The following is a 16930-nucleotide window of genomic DNA, read 5'->3' on the forward strand; positions in this document are numbered from 1 at the left end:
GGGGGCAGGGCACGGCGTGCGCAGGGGCAGGGTGCACATTTTGGGGGCGGGGCACGCCGCACGCAGGGGCGCGTGTTTTGGGGGTGGGGCGGGCAGCCGCGATGGCACCCCTGGGATTGTGCCGCCCAGGGGGCCCCCGCCCCCACCGCTCCCATCTTACTATGCCCCTGACTATTTAGTCCCAGCACAAAAGAGGAATATTCTTACCTGAATGAAGACTGTGAAGAATATCACCACAATAACAGCAGTAATGAAAAGCTTCTTTCTAGGGAAGTCGGCAGAAGGAAGCAAGAAAACAAGAGAGAAACATATGGCTCCCCGGAGGCCTCCATAGGCAATAATAAACTGGTCCTTAAATGTTATAGGAATTGTCCGGAATACATTAATGATTTGAGTCAATGCAAAAACTCCTAAGGAAAATATAGAAAGACAAGCATGGTTCAGAACCTTAAATTTAAGACAAATATAATAATGTTTCCAAAATAAATGTAAGAATGTTATCTTCCATTTTATGTCATATGAAAAAAGAGGTGCATAAGTTTTATATACATGTGACACTTTCCCAAGGGCTTCTGATGCACAAAAACCTGAATGTCCCTCCCTGCACTTCTCCCCCCACTTCCTACACAGCGCTCTCTCTCTCTCGCTCTCTCTCTCTCTCACACACACACACACACAGAGAGAGAGAGAGAGAGAGAGAGAGAGAGAGAGAGACCGACAGACCGACAGACCGACAGACCGACAGACCGACTTTTCTGTAGTTGGTGGGGGATTGAACCAAGGACACTTTCTTAATGGAAGTATCATGATGACCGAAATCAAGAGGAAGAATTTTAAAAGGGTCCCCTACCAGGGCCAGCCCAAAACATTTCACTGCCTGAAATGAACAGCAACATTCCCACCACCGAAAGCAGATTGACGGGAGTCCAATTGATTTGGTCACACTGGAAGCAAAGCTTCAGGGGCGCTGCAACTGTAATGTAGAATGGAAGCTGAGAAGTGGAAGGAGGCCCTGGATTTTGGTGTTGCAGACTGGCTGCCGTTGAAATGTGAGACACCACACTACTCCCAAGCACAGAAGCCAACCAAATTGACTCAGCTTATAGACTAGGGGACTGATTTACTTTAGCACTCGAAATAACATTGAAGGATCATCTGGAAAGACCCACAGTCTTCCGTGTCCAGAACATGTCTTTCTTTCAAGCAGTTTTTGCTTTTTCTCTTGAGGGCAGCTTTCTTTTCTTTCTTTCTTGTTTCCATAAAAGGTAAGCATGTTTCAGGTGTACAGTATGTTGAAGTGCAATCTATACCGTTTTAAGTGTCTCTTACCTAGCGCACGCCAAATCAAACAAAACAGGAGGGTAAAGCAAACAAAGGCCCAGTTCCACTCATGGTTTTTTCCAACTGTGGACACTCCCATGAAAATAAAGATCAGGGTCTCGCTGACACTGCTCAGCATCTTCATGAAGTACTTTATTGTGGTGTAGGACTTTTGAGAAACATTCGCCTCCACGTATTTACTCATGGTCATAGCACAAGCTGTAATCCTGCAGAAGAAAGCAACTTTTAATTCAGCTTCCAAAATGCTTACATTAAAGTTTACACAGCCCAATGCGAAAAGCATAGGAAGGTTTTAAGGCAGTTCCTCAGATTAGCAAAATTCTGCTTGAGTTTTCATTTCAGCAATCCAGCTGCTGTTGAAGCATTAAATACACGGAGAGGTTCGAAAAGCAACTGACTGAAAGATGGAACCAACTTTAGCTAGAACAAGAAGGAAGACCTCTGAGAATTTAGGCTGCAATCCTATACACATGCTGGAGTACATCCAATTGAACTCGTTGGGGCTTACTTCCAACCAGACATTTGATAGGATCACACTGTCAGTTGATTGTGCAGGTCAGGGTTAGTAAATACAAGGGAACTGCATGGACTTCAATGGGACTGAGAGAGCTGTGTGCGTCACGGGACATTGTTTCACTGTTCCCGAACAGCAAGTCTCTTGCATAACTTCATATTACAAACTGATGTTTAAATGCAAGGAAGCTTAAAAACCTGTTCAGTGCCAGGGAGTCATGTTAAATTAACATGCACACATTGCTTCATTCCTAACCTTTTTTTAAAGGGAAGGTTTCGATTTACTTGCAGAAAACGAAGTGATCATTCTTTGAGGAAACTCTCCTTCCTTTGCTGTTCTGTAAGGACATTACATGCTGCCACAGTGCACCAGCTGACTGCTATAATTAAGTGTCTCTTTTTTAGTTACTCAGCGTTGGGGGATTCAGCGTGTCATGATTTCACTTTTCACAAGATGCCATTTCATGACAGAGGATGAACTTCAAACAGATATCTTGTGTGGGTGGACCTAGGGCCATGCTTCCTGTTTTAATTCTGAACTCTAAGGTATTTTCCATGATCTTGAACAGCCGCACCTATCAAATGTCTTCCATTGCCAACCAAGGCCAGATTCACACACGAATCAGCCATTTAAAACATCATGTACTGTAGAAGCAAACCTGTATGAAGCAAACCTCTATGGTTACATTTATATGCCACATTTTGGGGGTGCATACTTAAATCAGCCAGGTAACTTAAAAAAACATAAAGGGTGAGATACAAATAATGCTTTGAGTGAGTGGAAGGCACATTTGTTGGGGACAGGCGGCAAACAGGAAGTTTATATGGTTTTCAATTATTTCTGCTTCAGCTACAGTTGCACGCACCATAAACCTGCAGAGGACACATGAGTCTGCAAGCTCGATTGTGTGGCACGGCCGTGGGCCTATGCTCCACACACTCTGGTTCCCAACTCAAGTGTGAAGAGCGCAACAGACAGCACTGTGACTGCAGGTCTAGTAAACGGCATGGAGGTTGCTCCACTGGGGGAGGACAGTGATGTGAAGCAATTCACCAAGCAGTTCTGGGAGAATTCATCACATCACCACCCATTCATGTTTGCAGTTTTCAATGGAATGTTGAAAGTCAGCCATGCACACGAAAGCTCATACCAAAATAAAAACTTAGTTGGTCTTTAAGGTGCTACTGAAGGAATTTTTTTATTTTACTTCGATCCACACCAACACGGCTACCTACCTGTAACCAGAAAGTCAGCCACATAGCCAATGGGCATCAGCAGAAGTTGCAGGGCAACTGGTCATGCACATGCCCCATATCCCAAGGATGTGTGGTATCTGACCGTGGTAATGCTAGCTAGTCATGGTATAACTGTGAACTGCAGGTATAATGGCTAGAATATATCATTATTACTCAAGATTTGCGCCAGATTCAGAGCATTTAATAATATCATATGTCCAAGAAGATGCCACTTCTCTCCTATTTTTTATTTTATTTCTCTACCCACTTATCAAACAAAGAGTCGGGCATACTTTATTCTATTGATTTCAGTTGGGTTAAGCACACTCAAAGCAATAATATTCACTTATCTAAAACCATCTTTACAGCAGGAAAGGGAAAGAAAAAAGTTTGATGATAATACAAACTGCATTTCATCATGGTTATACCAGTACTGCAAGTCACCTTGCACAAACAAGGCAGTTTCTGTCTGGTGACTGGAAAAATCTAGATCGCTGGATGCAGTCATCAAGTTTCGTTGACCTACTACTAAACTTTGCAAAAGTTTCAATGTGCTTCTAAATTTCACTTCACTAGAGTCACTTTACTAGAGATCAAAATGAAAAATAAATTAAATGGGAAATTTTTAACATGAGTAAATGGGGGAGGGGGGACGGGGACGGAATGTTCTTCTTGTTCCATACAGTGAGTGCATACAAAATGTTGTTTTCAAAAGCAAAAAAGGTTCGTGTGCTGACCAATTCTCATTGCTTTATCAGTAAACATTAGGCACTAGAAGTTCAGATACTGATCTGGATAGAAAGATGCTCAAACACACAGCTTTGAATTTGAACTTGGGCATGAGCCTACCCCCTCCAGTTGCAATCTTGACTAATGACAAGTTGTTAGTCAACCAACAGTGAAATTATATGCATGTCTATGCAGAATAAAGCTCTATCATTGTCTTCTTCCCATTGAGTCAGCATAGGACTATGGTCTTATAAGAGCAGAGGCTAATGTTTCTAATATATCCACAGTATTCTTAGTGCAGTATATTTTCATGGATACTTACGCCATAATGCTTGAGAGATGAAACATTTCAGCTGTTATGTATGCCAGGTAACTGTATAAGAAGACAAACAGGGGTTCAATCACTCGAATTTTATGGGTGTAACGTGTCGTAAAAGCTGCTACAAAGCCCATAACAATTCCAATCAAAACTCCGCCGATGCCAACTACAAAGAAATTAGCAATTCCAGCAAATATGCTAACAGCCGCAACTGTACGCATCTTGCAGAAAGACTTGAAGAGGTTGTACAGGACCTATGAAAGGGAGAAAAAAAGTTAACTTCTTTTAGAATCCTCACTATAGCTTTAGTTGGAAAATTTAAATTATGTAATATTGCTACTATGTAATTTTAAACAATAGTACAGTTTGATGTAACTGAAGACCATGATACTATTCCCAGTGAAAATGATCTGTCGCTCATCGCATTAGACAAGCAATTGCCCTGAAATAATGCAAAGTATGTTTGCGTTCTTTCCAGCCATATACAAGGTATTACACCAGACATCTCTGTTTACAGACTAGATTATCTTCATCTAGTCAGCACAGTGTAGCACAGTAGCTGCTTAAAAAACGTGCCTGACGATGCTGCTTCATATAGGAAAAATGTGCATACATCAGACTCTTATTCCATTCATTTTTTTATCTTGCCGGCCCAACCTAGTTTCAGAACTAGGACAAACTGTGGTTAGCGTTAACTGTAGTTTATCCCAACAGGATAATTAGCCATGGTTGAAGTTGGCTTGTTCAGACAAACCATAGTTAAAACTACCCACAATTTGTCCTCATTCAGACATGATGAACCACATGCAGTCAACTGAAAACAGAAGCTATCACTTCTGATCTCCCCCTCATGACCACACCAGAGGATAGAGGAATGCATGAGCCCAAGGACCATGCTACAGGTAGGGTAAGCTATGGCTCATTGCATGGAACAATGTCCACGTTGCTGCTTTAAAAAAAAAAAAACAGTAATCACAGTACTGTGAATTGGGACACAGAAAAAGCAGAAAGCCTGGAAAGGATGCAACAGCAGGATGCATTCACCTGAACAGATTTAATTTGATAGACGCTTGCATAATTGAAAGACTGCCCACCACATTTCAGCCCCAGAACAGCATTCCTTTTGAAATATATTAGCATGCAATGTAAATTTACAATATAGAAGATAGGAATGGAACTCTCAGCAGTGCATTCCCATCTCACATTAAAGCAGCTAGCTCACTTCCTTGTTCCATTCCCCGGGCGTTCCTTGATGCTATCAAATGACATCCATTAAACCTAGGCATCAGTCCAGTTTATACTCAGCAGAATGAAGCAGCAAGGCTTTTCCTGGACAGTAGCACTTTAGTTCGCAGAAGGTAGACCTTGCATGTTTGAATACCTACACTTTAAAGGCAATTTTATCAGTCTTGTACTTTCCAAAACAATATGAGGACCAAAACACAGCCATCCTCAAAATTCACAGTTATCTAAATTTAGTTTAGCGGTAGTTCTCTATCCAATGTTTACAGAAATGCATGTATTAGGGGGAAATGTGTAAAAAAAATGAATATATTAGTGAAAATAGCACAAACGTGCATCATAATGAGAGAGGCAATCCCATCTCAAAAAGGATACAACAGAAAACATGGAGAAAAGGGCACCCACAATGATCAAGGGGATGGAGGAATTGCCTGAAGCATGGGTGGCGCATCACATTGTGCTGCCTGAGGTGAAACAGGAATGTACCACTGTGACCCATGCTGCCACACTGCCCTGCCGCCACCACAGCTTCCCTTGCTTGGGTTGCATGGTAGCACCTGTGGAGCAGTGGCAATGATGGCAGCTTCTGGCAGAGGCAGTGGGATGCCCAAGGAAGCGCCACCTCTTGGCCTTCTGCTACCTGAGGCAGCTGCCTCGCCCTGTCTCATGTGTGAGCCGGCCCTGGCCTGAAGCAAATGACATTTCAGGAGGGGGGGGAGAAAACTGGGGGTGGAGGATGACAGGCCGATAAGATTATGTCTGATTAATTTATGGAATTCATAACCATGAATTTATATGCATTCAGAAAGAGTTCAGATCAAATTAATCACTGGTAGGTTTGTCAGCAGCTATTGGTCATGATACTTAGATGGAATCTTCCAAATCCATAAGGAGCATGTTTCCAAACAGGCAAACATTGGGGAAGGGCAACTGCCTGGTTACTGTAGGAAACAGAAGGTTGGATTAGACAAATTTATGGTCTTATCTTGCACAGCTCATTTTATGCTCTTATGTCCCTGTAATAATACTAGCACATTTTATAAATATTCCGTAAATCTCCAGAGCTTGGCTGGTGAAATATGCTTTTCATATTATTAGATCAGATTCATTATATGGGGGAGAAGGGAACCAAGTTTTTTTTAGTCCTTTTCATTTATTTTATTTATTTTACTTTGAAGAAAGTACAGTCAAGAAGGACTCACATTAGCATGCTACATTGGTCTGAAACGTAGTAAGGCACCACAGGGTGTTGATTTTACAGAATGCCTGGACCAAACAGGTTTTATTGATCATCTCCAATACCGCCAATATTGCCATGGCCACAGCAATTTCACTCAGCAACATGAAGAAGGTGAGGTAATTTCGTGTTAAACATAGAAAAAAAGGATCGGCTTGGAGTGTATTTGTTGCTGGGGTGGGTAAACTTTTCACCAACACTGAAAAAGCCCCATAGGTGGGATTACCTCATGATGTCTTCCCCTGGGCCTTGACTGAAGCCTGGGCACCCAGGAAGGCCTCAGAGCGCAGACCACTGGTTAGAATAATAGAATTGTAGAATTGGAAGGGACCACGAGGGTCATCTAGTCCAACTCCCTGCAATGCAGGTTAGATCATTTGTAGAATGAAAAACACCCCTCGGCCATCTCAAATTTAAGACAATTGCATCAAACAAAAACCTGTACCTCACCACTGAGAACTTTGTCAAAGTTTTCTCTTCCCTTTGATTATTTTCAGATGCAATTTCTTATCTCACTTATTGGTAGAGAACGGTCTGGAAAACGTATGAGAAATTTCCAGAACAGCACCGCTTCAGACTGTTGAATCCAGCTGAATGCTGGAGCCTTCAATATCTTGGGAGACCAGTTGTAAGCACTTTAAGGGCAAAGTTACTCAGATTCACTCTGAAGTAGACTTCACTATCGGGGCAGTTCTAGGGGAGCGTCCAGTGCACTGTCTAGTTAAAACCATTTTGGAGCCGTTTCCATTACTGTGGTGTCAGGATGTGGACAAGATGCTTCACAACATTCAGTCTGCCACATGTGCTCTCAGTAGTTGTGTATCTTGGGTTGTAAGAGCTAGCTGGAAAGAGGTTGACCAAACTGGGCCTCAGAGGGCTAAGGTGGCCTGTGAGGGGGTGCGCTAGGGACTGGCTTGCTTTGTTTTGTTTTGTTTATAACAAGACTCCCACCCCAGGCCTCAGACAAGCTCTGCATGAGCCTGCCCTGAGGTATACGACAACTACCACCCATTCACACACATCCCCTTCTTATGTGTGCCTGTTCAGGTGTGTGAATGCATGCATTGTTTGTGGTGTGCATGCGCTTATATAGGTGCGAGTCATTACACTACCCATTGGCAATTAAAACAATTATCGCAGGAAGCGATCAGTGCAGCAATACTTTTCCTAAAGAAAACTGAGGTAAGTACAAAGTCTAGCAATGTTCCTGGTGTGATTATTCATTCATATGGAAATAGATAGCTTGGGGAATTGGTAGATGGATGAGGTCTATGATCGTTTAAAAAACCAATCCAGTTAATGATTAAACATTGCTCCCATGTGACGGCTACAAAGTGTGCTGCATAAAATAAACTGGCAATCTCAGTCCACCTACAAGCAGGTAGGCATATCCACAACGAGGTAGTGCAAACCGAATCATCTGTTTGTAAAAGCCATTCGATTAGCAGACCTACTCGTCCTATTACTCATTCAGTGCTCAAGACCTCTTCTGGACCCTTTCATGAAGACACTTGTGCTTCCTGATTAAAATGACCCAAAATGTTATAAAGTGCACAAATCACTTAAAAGATCCAATACTAAATCCATTAGCGTGTATCGCAGGCATTTTTCTGCTCTAATTGGTTTTCCCCTAAAACACAATAGAGCCCCAGCTTCTTCACTTTCACTCTGTTATATAGCTGAAAGAAATGTGGGAAGTCGGAAGAGTTTGAAACAATGGGAAAACACTTAAGCCAAGTGACTTACCACCGTTACAGCATCGTTCAACAGCGACTCCCCAAAAACTAGGATGTACAGCTGCTCGTTGACATGAATGTTTTCAAAAACCGCCAGCACTGCCACGGGATCCACGGCCGAAATCAAGCTGCCGAAAAGCAGGCTCTGCAGCAGAGTGATATCGCGCAGGCCGAATACTTCAATCTGGCAAATGGCAAAGAGGGAAATGCCGATGCCAAACGAGTTCCACAGAGTCCCTACAACCGCGTACCAGAAAATGGTGCCGAAGTTCTCAAAGAAGAGGCGCGTTGGCATGAAGTAGCCGGCATCGAGGACAATTGGGGGCAGAAGGTACAAGAAAAAAGCATCGCTGTTCATCACCGTTATAGACTTTTCTTGTACTCCAAACATAATCCCACCTAGAATCAATCCAACCAGGATAAGGAGGCAGCTCTCTGGCACTACATGGGGCAGCTTGTGGTATAGGTGGAAACCTTCAAAATGGAAGCACAGAGGGGAGGTTGGGAGAGAGAGAGAGATGGTTAACTTGTGCACAGAATGAAAGCCAGTGCCAGGCTGTCCTTAAATTATCTACTTATGCATCTATTGGTAACCCACCCCTCCCACGAATTTACACCTCCGTGGAGGGATGCTGAAGGCACCTAACAACATACAGGTGAGAGAAAAAAGCATTATACAATAAACCAAGAGCGAAAATCCAGATAACATGGTATGCAATGGGGCTTGGGTGTAGTCAGGGTTTTTGTTGTAGTCAAGGGGATGGAGCAGGACTTTTCTTAGGAGGGGCAGAACCAACATGATTGGTCAGTTAGTTAAGTATTTCTATTGTTTTACTTGATCGGGGGGGGGGGAGCTGCCCCCGTTGCTACGCCCATGCAGTGGAGTGATGTTCACCAGCAAAATTTAAGTGCCAAACCAAAACCATGACTGTCAAAAATGGAGAAAAATGGTCCTGTATCTGAAGGACACAAAGAAAGGGAACAGTCTGATCTTCCACAACAGTGAGTTCTGCAGACCCTCTCCCAGATCCCCACCACCAACCAATCCTCAGAAACACAGCAGACCCCCCCCCCCCAGCTTCTGTGAGTAGATGGACAGGATAATGTTGAAGGAAATGGTCCTTCAGATATCTCTGTCCCAAGCAACTGTAATGGATGTAAATGGATGTAAGATTGCACTGAACATTATCTATTTAAGAAAGCTTTATCACAATCTTCACAATTCCTGTCCCCTGGGCAAGGTAAAAATGATAGAAAACCAATAAAATACATGTTACAAGAGGAACAGATAAAACCGATATGAATCAAGTTAATATTCATAAAACCAGCAAATACTGAGGCCTTTAAATGTAGTGACTAGCTTGGTATTTGTCCAGTAACTTAGTTCCACCCCCCTTGTTTTAATACAAATGTGCTGAGGAACTAGGAGATGCAGGCTTTAATATTTTGCAAAATACAACATTGGCTAAGGTACAATATTTTGGGGACACTGTAGATTGAGCAGCAGTAGGGGATTATCTGTACCATAGCTATGAATGTGTCATGGCCTTAGTTCAATGTCAGATTCAGAAGAGGATAGTCAGCTAATATTCCTGTACCACCAACTGAGATACAGTCATACCTCGGGTTAAGTATGCTTCAAGTTGAGTACTTTCAATTTAAGTACTCCGCGGACCTGTCTGGAACGGATTAATCCACATTCCATTACTTTCAATGGGAAAGTTCGCTTCAGGTTAAGTACGGACTTCCAAAACCAATTAAGTACTTAACCTGAGGTATCACTGTAATGGACTAAGAACCTAATACTGAACCAGAGGCCAGAAGTGGACAGGTCAGGAGCCTGCAGAACTCTCACCTTCCATCCCATCACAATTCACCTGAACACTCATAACTCCCCTGTCCAACAGCATGTTGAGTGTGCCAGGTTGAAGGCTACATAGAGAAGGAGAAGCGTTCATCTTAAGGCCAGAAGGTTTCCTCTATAGGATTCACACACTTTAGGCAAAAGGATGAGAGTTTAGGAGGGGTAAACTGGATACAAGGACTCATAAGGCCCACTCGTTGCTTTTTATTGCTTGTGTCCTAACAAAGGAAGAAGTTGGTTCACAGGCAGTCATTGTTTCTTAGACTCTGAAGGACCTTGGTTAAATTTTCTAAAACATAATCCTATCCATGTCTGCATCCAGGTAAAACTCATTGTGTCAAATGGGGCTTGCTCCCAAGTCAATGTGCTCTTAGTCCTAAGAGCACTTTACTAGGGTGCTGGCCCCATTGAACCCAATGGGATTAAGTCCTGAGCAAACATGCTTAGGAGAATGTTGCCCAATGGTGAATCCCATTGCAGTATTTCTTGTATGGCTCATTTTCTTTTTCCATGTCGAAATGGTTCCCCCCCAGGCACCAAAGGTCACATTTCACATTTGACCCATACCTCTCCTTTTCTATATATAACCCATATAATTACACAGCTTGATGAACTGAAAACACAGCTACCCAATGGAAAAAGAAAATAAACCGCTCCCAAATAGCTTTATGGTTCTTGTTCACGGAAGGAGAATCAGCCATTGGCAGTTCACCACTGAATTCAACTAAAAGTCATAAGTTGCTATGTTCTGAAGTACATCCTACAATGACACTTAAGTGCCCTTGACTTTTGGCAAGCTCCTAAATTTCACAGCAGCCTTTCCTGGGTGACTAGGAAGAAAAGTTAAAAATGTAGCTTTCCTTGTCTTGTGAACTGCTTTTTACAACTCTTCTGCACTTTTATAGCTTACAATGATGAGTGAAATGCAGTACTTATAAAAATTCTTTGGAAGAGCAATTGAAACTGATCAGGTGCATGTATCGGGAAACTTTCAATGTCTGATGTTTTACAATCTTTTATGTGCTTTAAGCTGCCCAGAGTGGCTGGGGAAACCCAGCCAGATGAGCGGGGTATAAATAATGAAATAATAATAATAATAATAATAATAATAATAATAATAATAATAATAATAATAATTGGAATCTACATAGTGCTGCTCAAACTTTAATTCCACATACAGTATAATTACTTTCAAACCATAATCTTTTATATTTTTAAGCTATGTATGTTTTCAAGAAGAAGGGGATGACACAGGGCAAGATGGTTGAACAGTGTTCTCGAAGCTACGCACATGAGTTTGACCAAGCTGCGGGAGGCAGTGGAAGAAAAGAGTGCCTCTGATCCATGGGGTCACGAAGAGTCGGACACAACTAAACAACTAAACAACTACAACAAATGTTTTATCTGGGACATGGGTGGCACTATGGTCTAAACTACTGAGCCTTGGGCTTGCTGATCGGAAGGTTGGTGGTTCAAATCCCCGCGATGGGGTGAGCTCCCGTTGCTCGGTCCCAGCTCCTCCCAACCTAGCAGTTCAAAAGCACGTCAAAGTGCAAGTAGATAAATAGGTACTGCTCCATCGGGAAGGTAAACGGCGTTTCCATGCGCTGTTCTGGTTCCGCCAGAAGCGGCTTAGTCATGCTGGCCACATGACCCGGAAAAACTGTCTGCGGACAAATGCTGGCTCCCTTGGCCAGTAAAGCGAGATGAGCACCACAACCCCAGAGTCGTTCGCGACTGAACTTAACTGTCAGGGGTCCTTTACCTTTATGTTTTATCTGCATTTCTTTTATTTTCTGTGAGCCTCCTTGAGTCCTGGTTCTAAGTGAAATAAATAAAAAAGCAAGCCAGCATTTGAGAGCCATCCCACTCATTCTGCTGAGTGAGGTTCTGGATCTCTGCCCCCAAAATCCTATCCTGGTGAGGCCACTGTCACCGTCAATTCAATGAGATTACTCCCAAGTAAGTGCAACACCCTTTGTACTTTAAAACAGTTGTGGGATGGCATTCAAAATTATGCACTTTTAAATCTCATTTAAATTTCATTGGGAGAATTAAACACATTCTGAGCTTGGACAGTTACAGGTAGGTAGCCGTGTTGGTCTGCCGTAGTCGAAAAATCTTTTAAAAATTCATTCCAGCAGCACCTTAGAGACCAACTAACTTTGTCATTGGTATGAGCTTTCGTGTGCATGCACAACTAAGAGAATAATGCCGCCATGGGATTACACTGGAACTGGACTACTAAAGGGGCTATATCAAAACTGTTGAAATGCTGCAAGGATTTCTACTGATTATGGAATAAGGAATATTGCACATACATTCACTGCAAGATGGCATGCCCTTCCCTCTGCCACATGTGAAGAATCACATATTATATCACAAAGACGAAAAGATCCATCAGTATCAACAATGAAAGAATGGTTGTTGAAATTAAGATTTAGCTGAGATAGCAAAACTGACGTTTACTAAAGATTGGAAAACTCTCATAGACTTTTTGCGTGAAAAAGAAATAACAACATTTGGGTTTGAAGGCTGAAGATTTTTGTTTATAGAAAGTGGTTTTGTTAGGTGTTATAGTAGAGTCGAGGACGTGATTATTGTTTACATATAGTGGGCAGACGAAGAATGAGAAGTTCTTAAATCTCTGAATTTTATCTTTTCTATTTCCTCTTGAACGCTCTTTTCTATTTCTTCTTTCTTATCTTTCCTCTCTCTTTCATTGTGTTTTTATCTTACTTAGCTTAATGCTGGACGAAAAAAGATATTTGAGATTAAGTTTTGTATTTCTCTTTATAAACTCTGATGAAATTTATTTTAAAACAATATATATTTTACCTCCCTCTCCCTCCACCTTTCTCTTTCTTTCTCTCATTTTGTTTGAAGAAACACAAACAGAACCTGCCAGCAAAAATGCATAAAGGCTTCAGGTTACACACACCATCAAGTTATTATGCAAGAATCCTCCCAAGAGATGCTTATCTCTACTCTAGACCTTTGTCAGGTCAGGAAAGCAAAGAGATGCCTGTTACTTCACTGCTTCTTCAGTGACAGGCATCCACCTTGATTCCCTTATGCATAACAACTGCAGCGCAAAGACATCTTCACCACAAGAAGAAGCACTGGAGGAGGCAGCAAAGTTGAGCCAGCTCAGGATTTCCTTCTCCTGCTTCTTGTATTATTCCTGCTTCAATATTCCATTATTACATCCATCAAAACTTTTTAACACTGTTGAATTTATCTTAATGCTGCCAGCATTTTCAGCCCATATAAACCTTTCCAATCTAAAAGTATGTTCTTCTCGTTCTCTTATTCTACAGTATATGCTAAGTCTGCAAGTTGTGCATATTCTGCCAATTTAAGTTGCCATTCTTCTTTGGTTGGGACCTCACTAGTTTTCCATTTTTTTGGCTAAGGAAACATGGAATGCCACAGTAGTGGCATACATAAATAACCTTTTTTGACACCTGGGAATTTCAACCTGAATTCAGATTTCCTTGGAGGTTTCTAAGCAGAGAATGGGGTAGCCACCAGCTTTAGTGAAGCTTCCTGCATTGATGGGGTTGGACTGGATGACCCCCCCCCGGGACGCTTTCCAACTCTACAATTCTATTATTCTGTCTCCCCCACAGAACAGAGCTTGGGCTGAAAAAAGGGGGACTACTTGGAGATCAACCGCAAGCTGGATGGGGGCAACACGCCTGTTCCTCTTCCCCTCTTTAACCAAGCAAGAAAAACTCGAAATCGACCTGGTGGGGTGTCCCCTTCTCCCGCCACTTACCGATCTTAGCCAAAGAAGCCAGCAGGATCCACAGGGTGATCTCGAAGGGTACCCTCACGTGCAGGTAATCCAAGGTGAAGACGTGCAGCCTGGTCTCCTCGAAGGGGGTCCCGCTCGGCGGCGCAGGCGACGGGGTCTCCGCCCCGGGAGTGGGGCTGACGCCCAGCATCGCCGCCGGCTCGGGCGCTCCGCTTTCCGACAGGGCGGAGACGTCGCCTGGCAGCAGCAGAAGCCAAGCCAGCAGCGCCAGCGACGGGGCCAGCCAGCGGGGACCCCGAGAAGCGCCCATCCCGTGGAGCTGTCAGTGCCACCGCTTTCTCTCCCTCAGGCGCGGCTAGAAAATGGAGCGGAGGAGCGCGCGGCTGCCGGCTCGCCTCAGCTGCGCCATGACCGGCGCTGCGTGCCGTCGGGGGGTCCTGCCCTCGCCGCCTGCAGAGGGAGACAGGAGTCACGCGGCCGGGAGGCGGGCAGCTCGCGCGCACCTGCTGCTTGCTGGCCCCGCCCCTTTCTCGAGGGTCCGCCTCGCCCAACCCCTCTCGCCTGGCGAGGCGCTTTTCAGTGCCCGGCAGGGCGCGCGCGAGGCTGGTTGCTCCGGCGCAAGGAGAAAGCAGGGCCGGGCAGGGTCCAAGGAGAGACGCGGCCGGTGGTGGCTCCCAGCTTTGCCTCAGAGTGTTCCCCAGAGTGTTCCTCGCTCTTTCCCCTCCCTCAGCCGGGACAGGTGGTGCCGCGAGCAGACCCGCCTCGGGTTCATCGAAGGTCACCCGCCACCCACACAAGGCAGGCAGGGCTGCAAATAGACACGCGCCCGCCCAGCCGGTCGGAAACACACCGGCGACTGCTGCTGTTGCTTTCCCGGCGCGCGCCAAATCTCTGGGGCGAAGGAGGAATGGAGCGCCTGGCACGTCACCCCCTCCCTCAGTTGCCGTTTCCTGGGGAGGCAGGCAAAGCACCCGAGGTGTGAGGAGCAGGCACGATAGCGAGGAAAGCCCGCGCGAGGCCACATGGCAGACTCCACATCTTGATTTCCTGGAGCTAAGCTTACCTGGAAGCTGGCGCCTATTAGGCTGGGACAGTCCCTCTGGTGCGTTCCTCAGCCTTGCCCATTAAATGTTGGCAGCTTTGTGCCAATAAAAGCATGCAGATCTGTGACATTTGAAGAGAAACCTTCGTGCTTACGTGATGCAAAAGGTAAAGGTAAAGAACCCCTGGACGGTTAAGTCCAGTCCAAGGCGACTATGGGGTGCAGTGCTCATCTCGATTTGGGCCAAGGGAGCCGGCGTTCGTCCACAGACAGCTTTTCCAGGTCATGTGGCTAGCATGACTAAACCGTTTCTGGTGCAACAGGACACTGTGACAGAAACCAGAGCGCAAGGAAACACCGTTTACCTTCCTGTCACAGCGGTACCTATTTATCTACTCACACTGGCATGCTTTCCAACTGCTAGGTTGGCAGGTGCTGGGACAGAGCAACGGGAGCTCATCCCGTTGCAGGGATTCGAACTGCCTGTAACCATCTGATCGGCAAGCCCAAGAGTTTCAGTGGTTTAGACCACAGTGCCACTTGCGTCCTACCAGTCAACAGTGTGATGCAGCAGCAAAAAAGCTAATGCTATTCTAGACTACATTAACGGAAGTTTAGTGTCCAGATCAAGGGAAGTCATAGTACCACTCCATTATGTCTTGGTCAGACCCCACCTGGAATACTGTGTCCAATTCTGGGCCACAATTTAAGAAGAACATATTTAAGAAGGACACAAGCTGGGACATATGCAGAGGAGGGCAACCAAGATGATCAAGGGTCTGGAAACCAAACCTTATGAGGAACAGTTGAAGGAGCTGGGTATGTTTAGCTTGGAAAAGTGGAGACTGAGAAGAGAGATGATAGCCATCTTCAAATATCTCAAGGGTCGTCACATGGAAGCTTGTTTTCTCCTGCTCCACAGGCTAGGACCCGAGACAATGGCTTCAAGTTACAAGAAAGGAGATTCTGACTGAACATTTAGAAGAACTTTCTGACAGCAAGAGCTGTTCAACAGTGGAACGGACTCCCTCAGGAGATTGCAAGCTCTGCTTCCGGGGAGGTTTTTAAGAAGAGGTTGGATGGCATAAATACTTTAGCTGACATTCCTGCATTGCAGGGGTTGGACTAGATGATGCTTGGGGTCCCTTCCAACTCTACAATTCTATGATTCTATGAAGTGAGTGACAGCCTACCAAAGCTTGTGCCACTATACAGTGAGGGGGGAAAGTTCAGCTGTGGAGGCAGCTGAAGGTTCAAGTAGCTACACATCAGCCTCAAAATCTTACTGACTTGGAGAGGATCTGCAAAGAGCAGTGGGACAAAATACTGTATATTCCTGCGTACAAGACTACTTTTTAACCCAGGAAAACCTTCTGAAAAGTCGGGGGTCGTCTTATGCGCCGGGTCGTATTTCTTATATGGCGAGTATATCCCAAACTCTATACAATATTTTAACTGGAAAAGTTGGGGGTCATCTTATATGCCCAGTCGTCTTATACGCCGGGAGATGTGTGCAAACCTGTTGGCCACCTACAAGAAATGTCTGACCTCTGTAACTGCCACCAAGGGTTTTGCCACCAAGTACTAAGTCGTCTTTTGCAAAGGGATCAAATACGTATTTCACTCATTAGAATGGACATCAATCTCTGACTTTTGTCTCCTGGGTTTCTAGGGGTTTTCCTGTTGTTATTCTGTCTCTCACAGCTACAATAAACCTACCATTAAAATTATGGACTGGTCATTTCTTCGAAGTCAGAGGGCAAACTGCCAAATTTAGCAGGGGATCAAATACTCCCCCCCTCACTGTAAGTGTAAATAACTGTGGCTATTCTTGCTGCAACAGAATAAGAAGGCTAGCCCCTCTGTAGGGTGTGGGGAAGCTGCACTTTGCCAGGTGTTGTTGAACTCCAG

At 44.4% G+C, this 16930-nt stretch overlaps 1 protein-coding gene across 1 annotated transcript in view; it reads right to left on the reverse strand.

Moving 5' to 3' along the window:
• SLC9A2 (solute carrier family 9 member A2) overlaps positions 1 to 14438 on the reverse strand; it is a 28951-nt gene extending 14513 nt beyond the window's left edge. The window contains exons 1-5 of the mRNA XM_035116120.2: positions 13999 to 14438; positions 8364 to 8827; positions 4142 to 4392; positions 1330 to 1547; positions 208 to 410 (exon numbers count right to left, since the gene is read on the reverse strand). Of these exons, the coding sequence (XP_034972011.2) occupies positions 208 to 410; positions 1330 to 1547; positions 4142 to 4392; positions 8364 to 8827; positions 13999 to 14287 (1425 nt within the window). The 5' untranslated portion in view covers positions 14288 to 14438. The remainder of the gene's footprint in view (positions 1 to 207; positions 411 to 1329; positions 1548 to 4141; positions 4393 to 8363; positions 8828 to 13998) is intronic.
• Positions 14439 to 16930: the final 2492 nt, after the last annotated feature.

This window comes from Zootoca vivipara, chromosome 4 (genome assembly GCF_963506605.1).
Source record: "Zootoca vivipara chromosome 4, rZooViv1.1, whole genome shotgun sequence".
Classification (NCBI taxonomy): domain Eukaryota; kingdom Metazoa; phylum Chordata; class Lepidosauria; order Squamata; family Lacertidae; genus Zootoca; species Zootoca vivipara.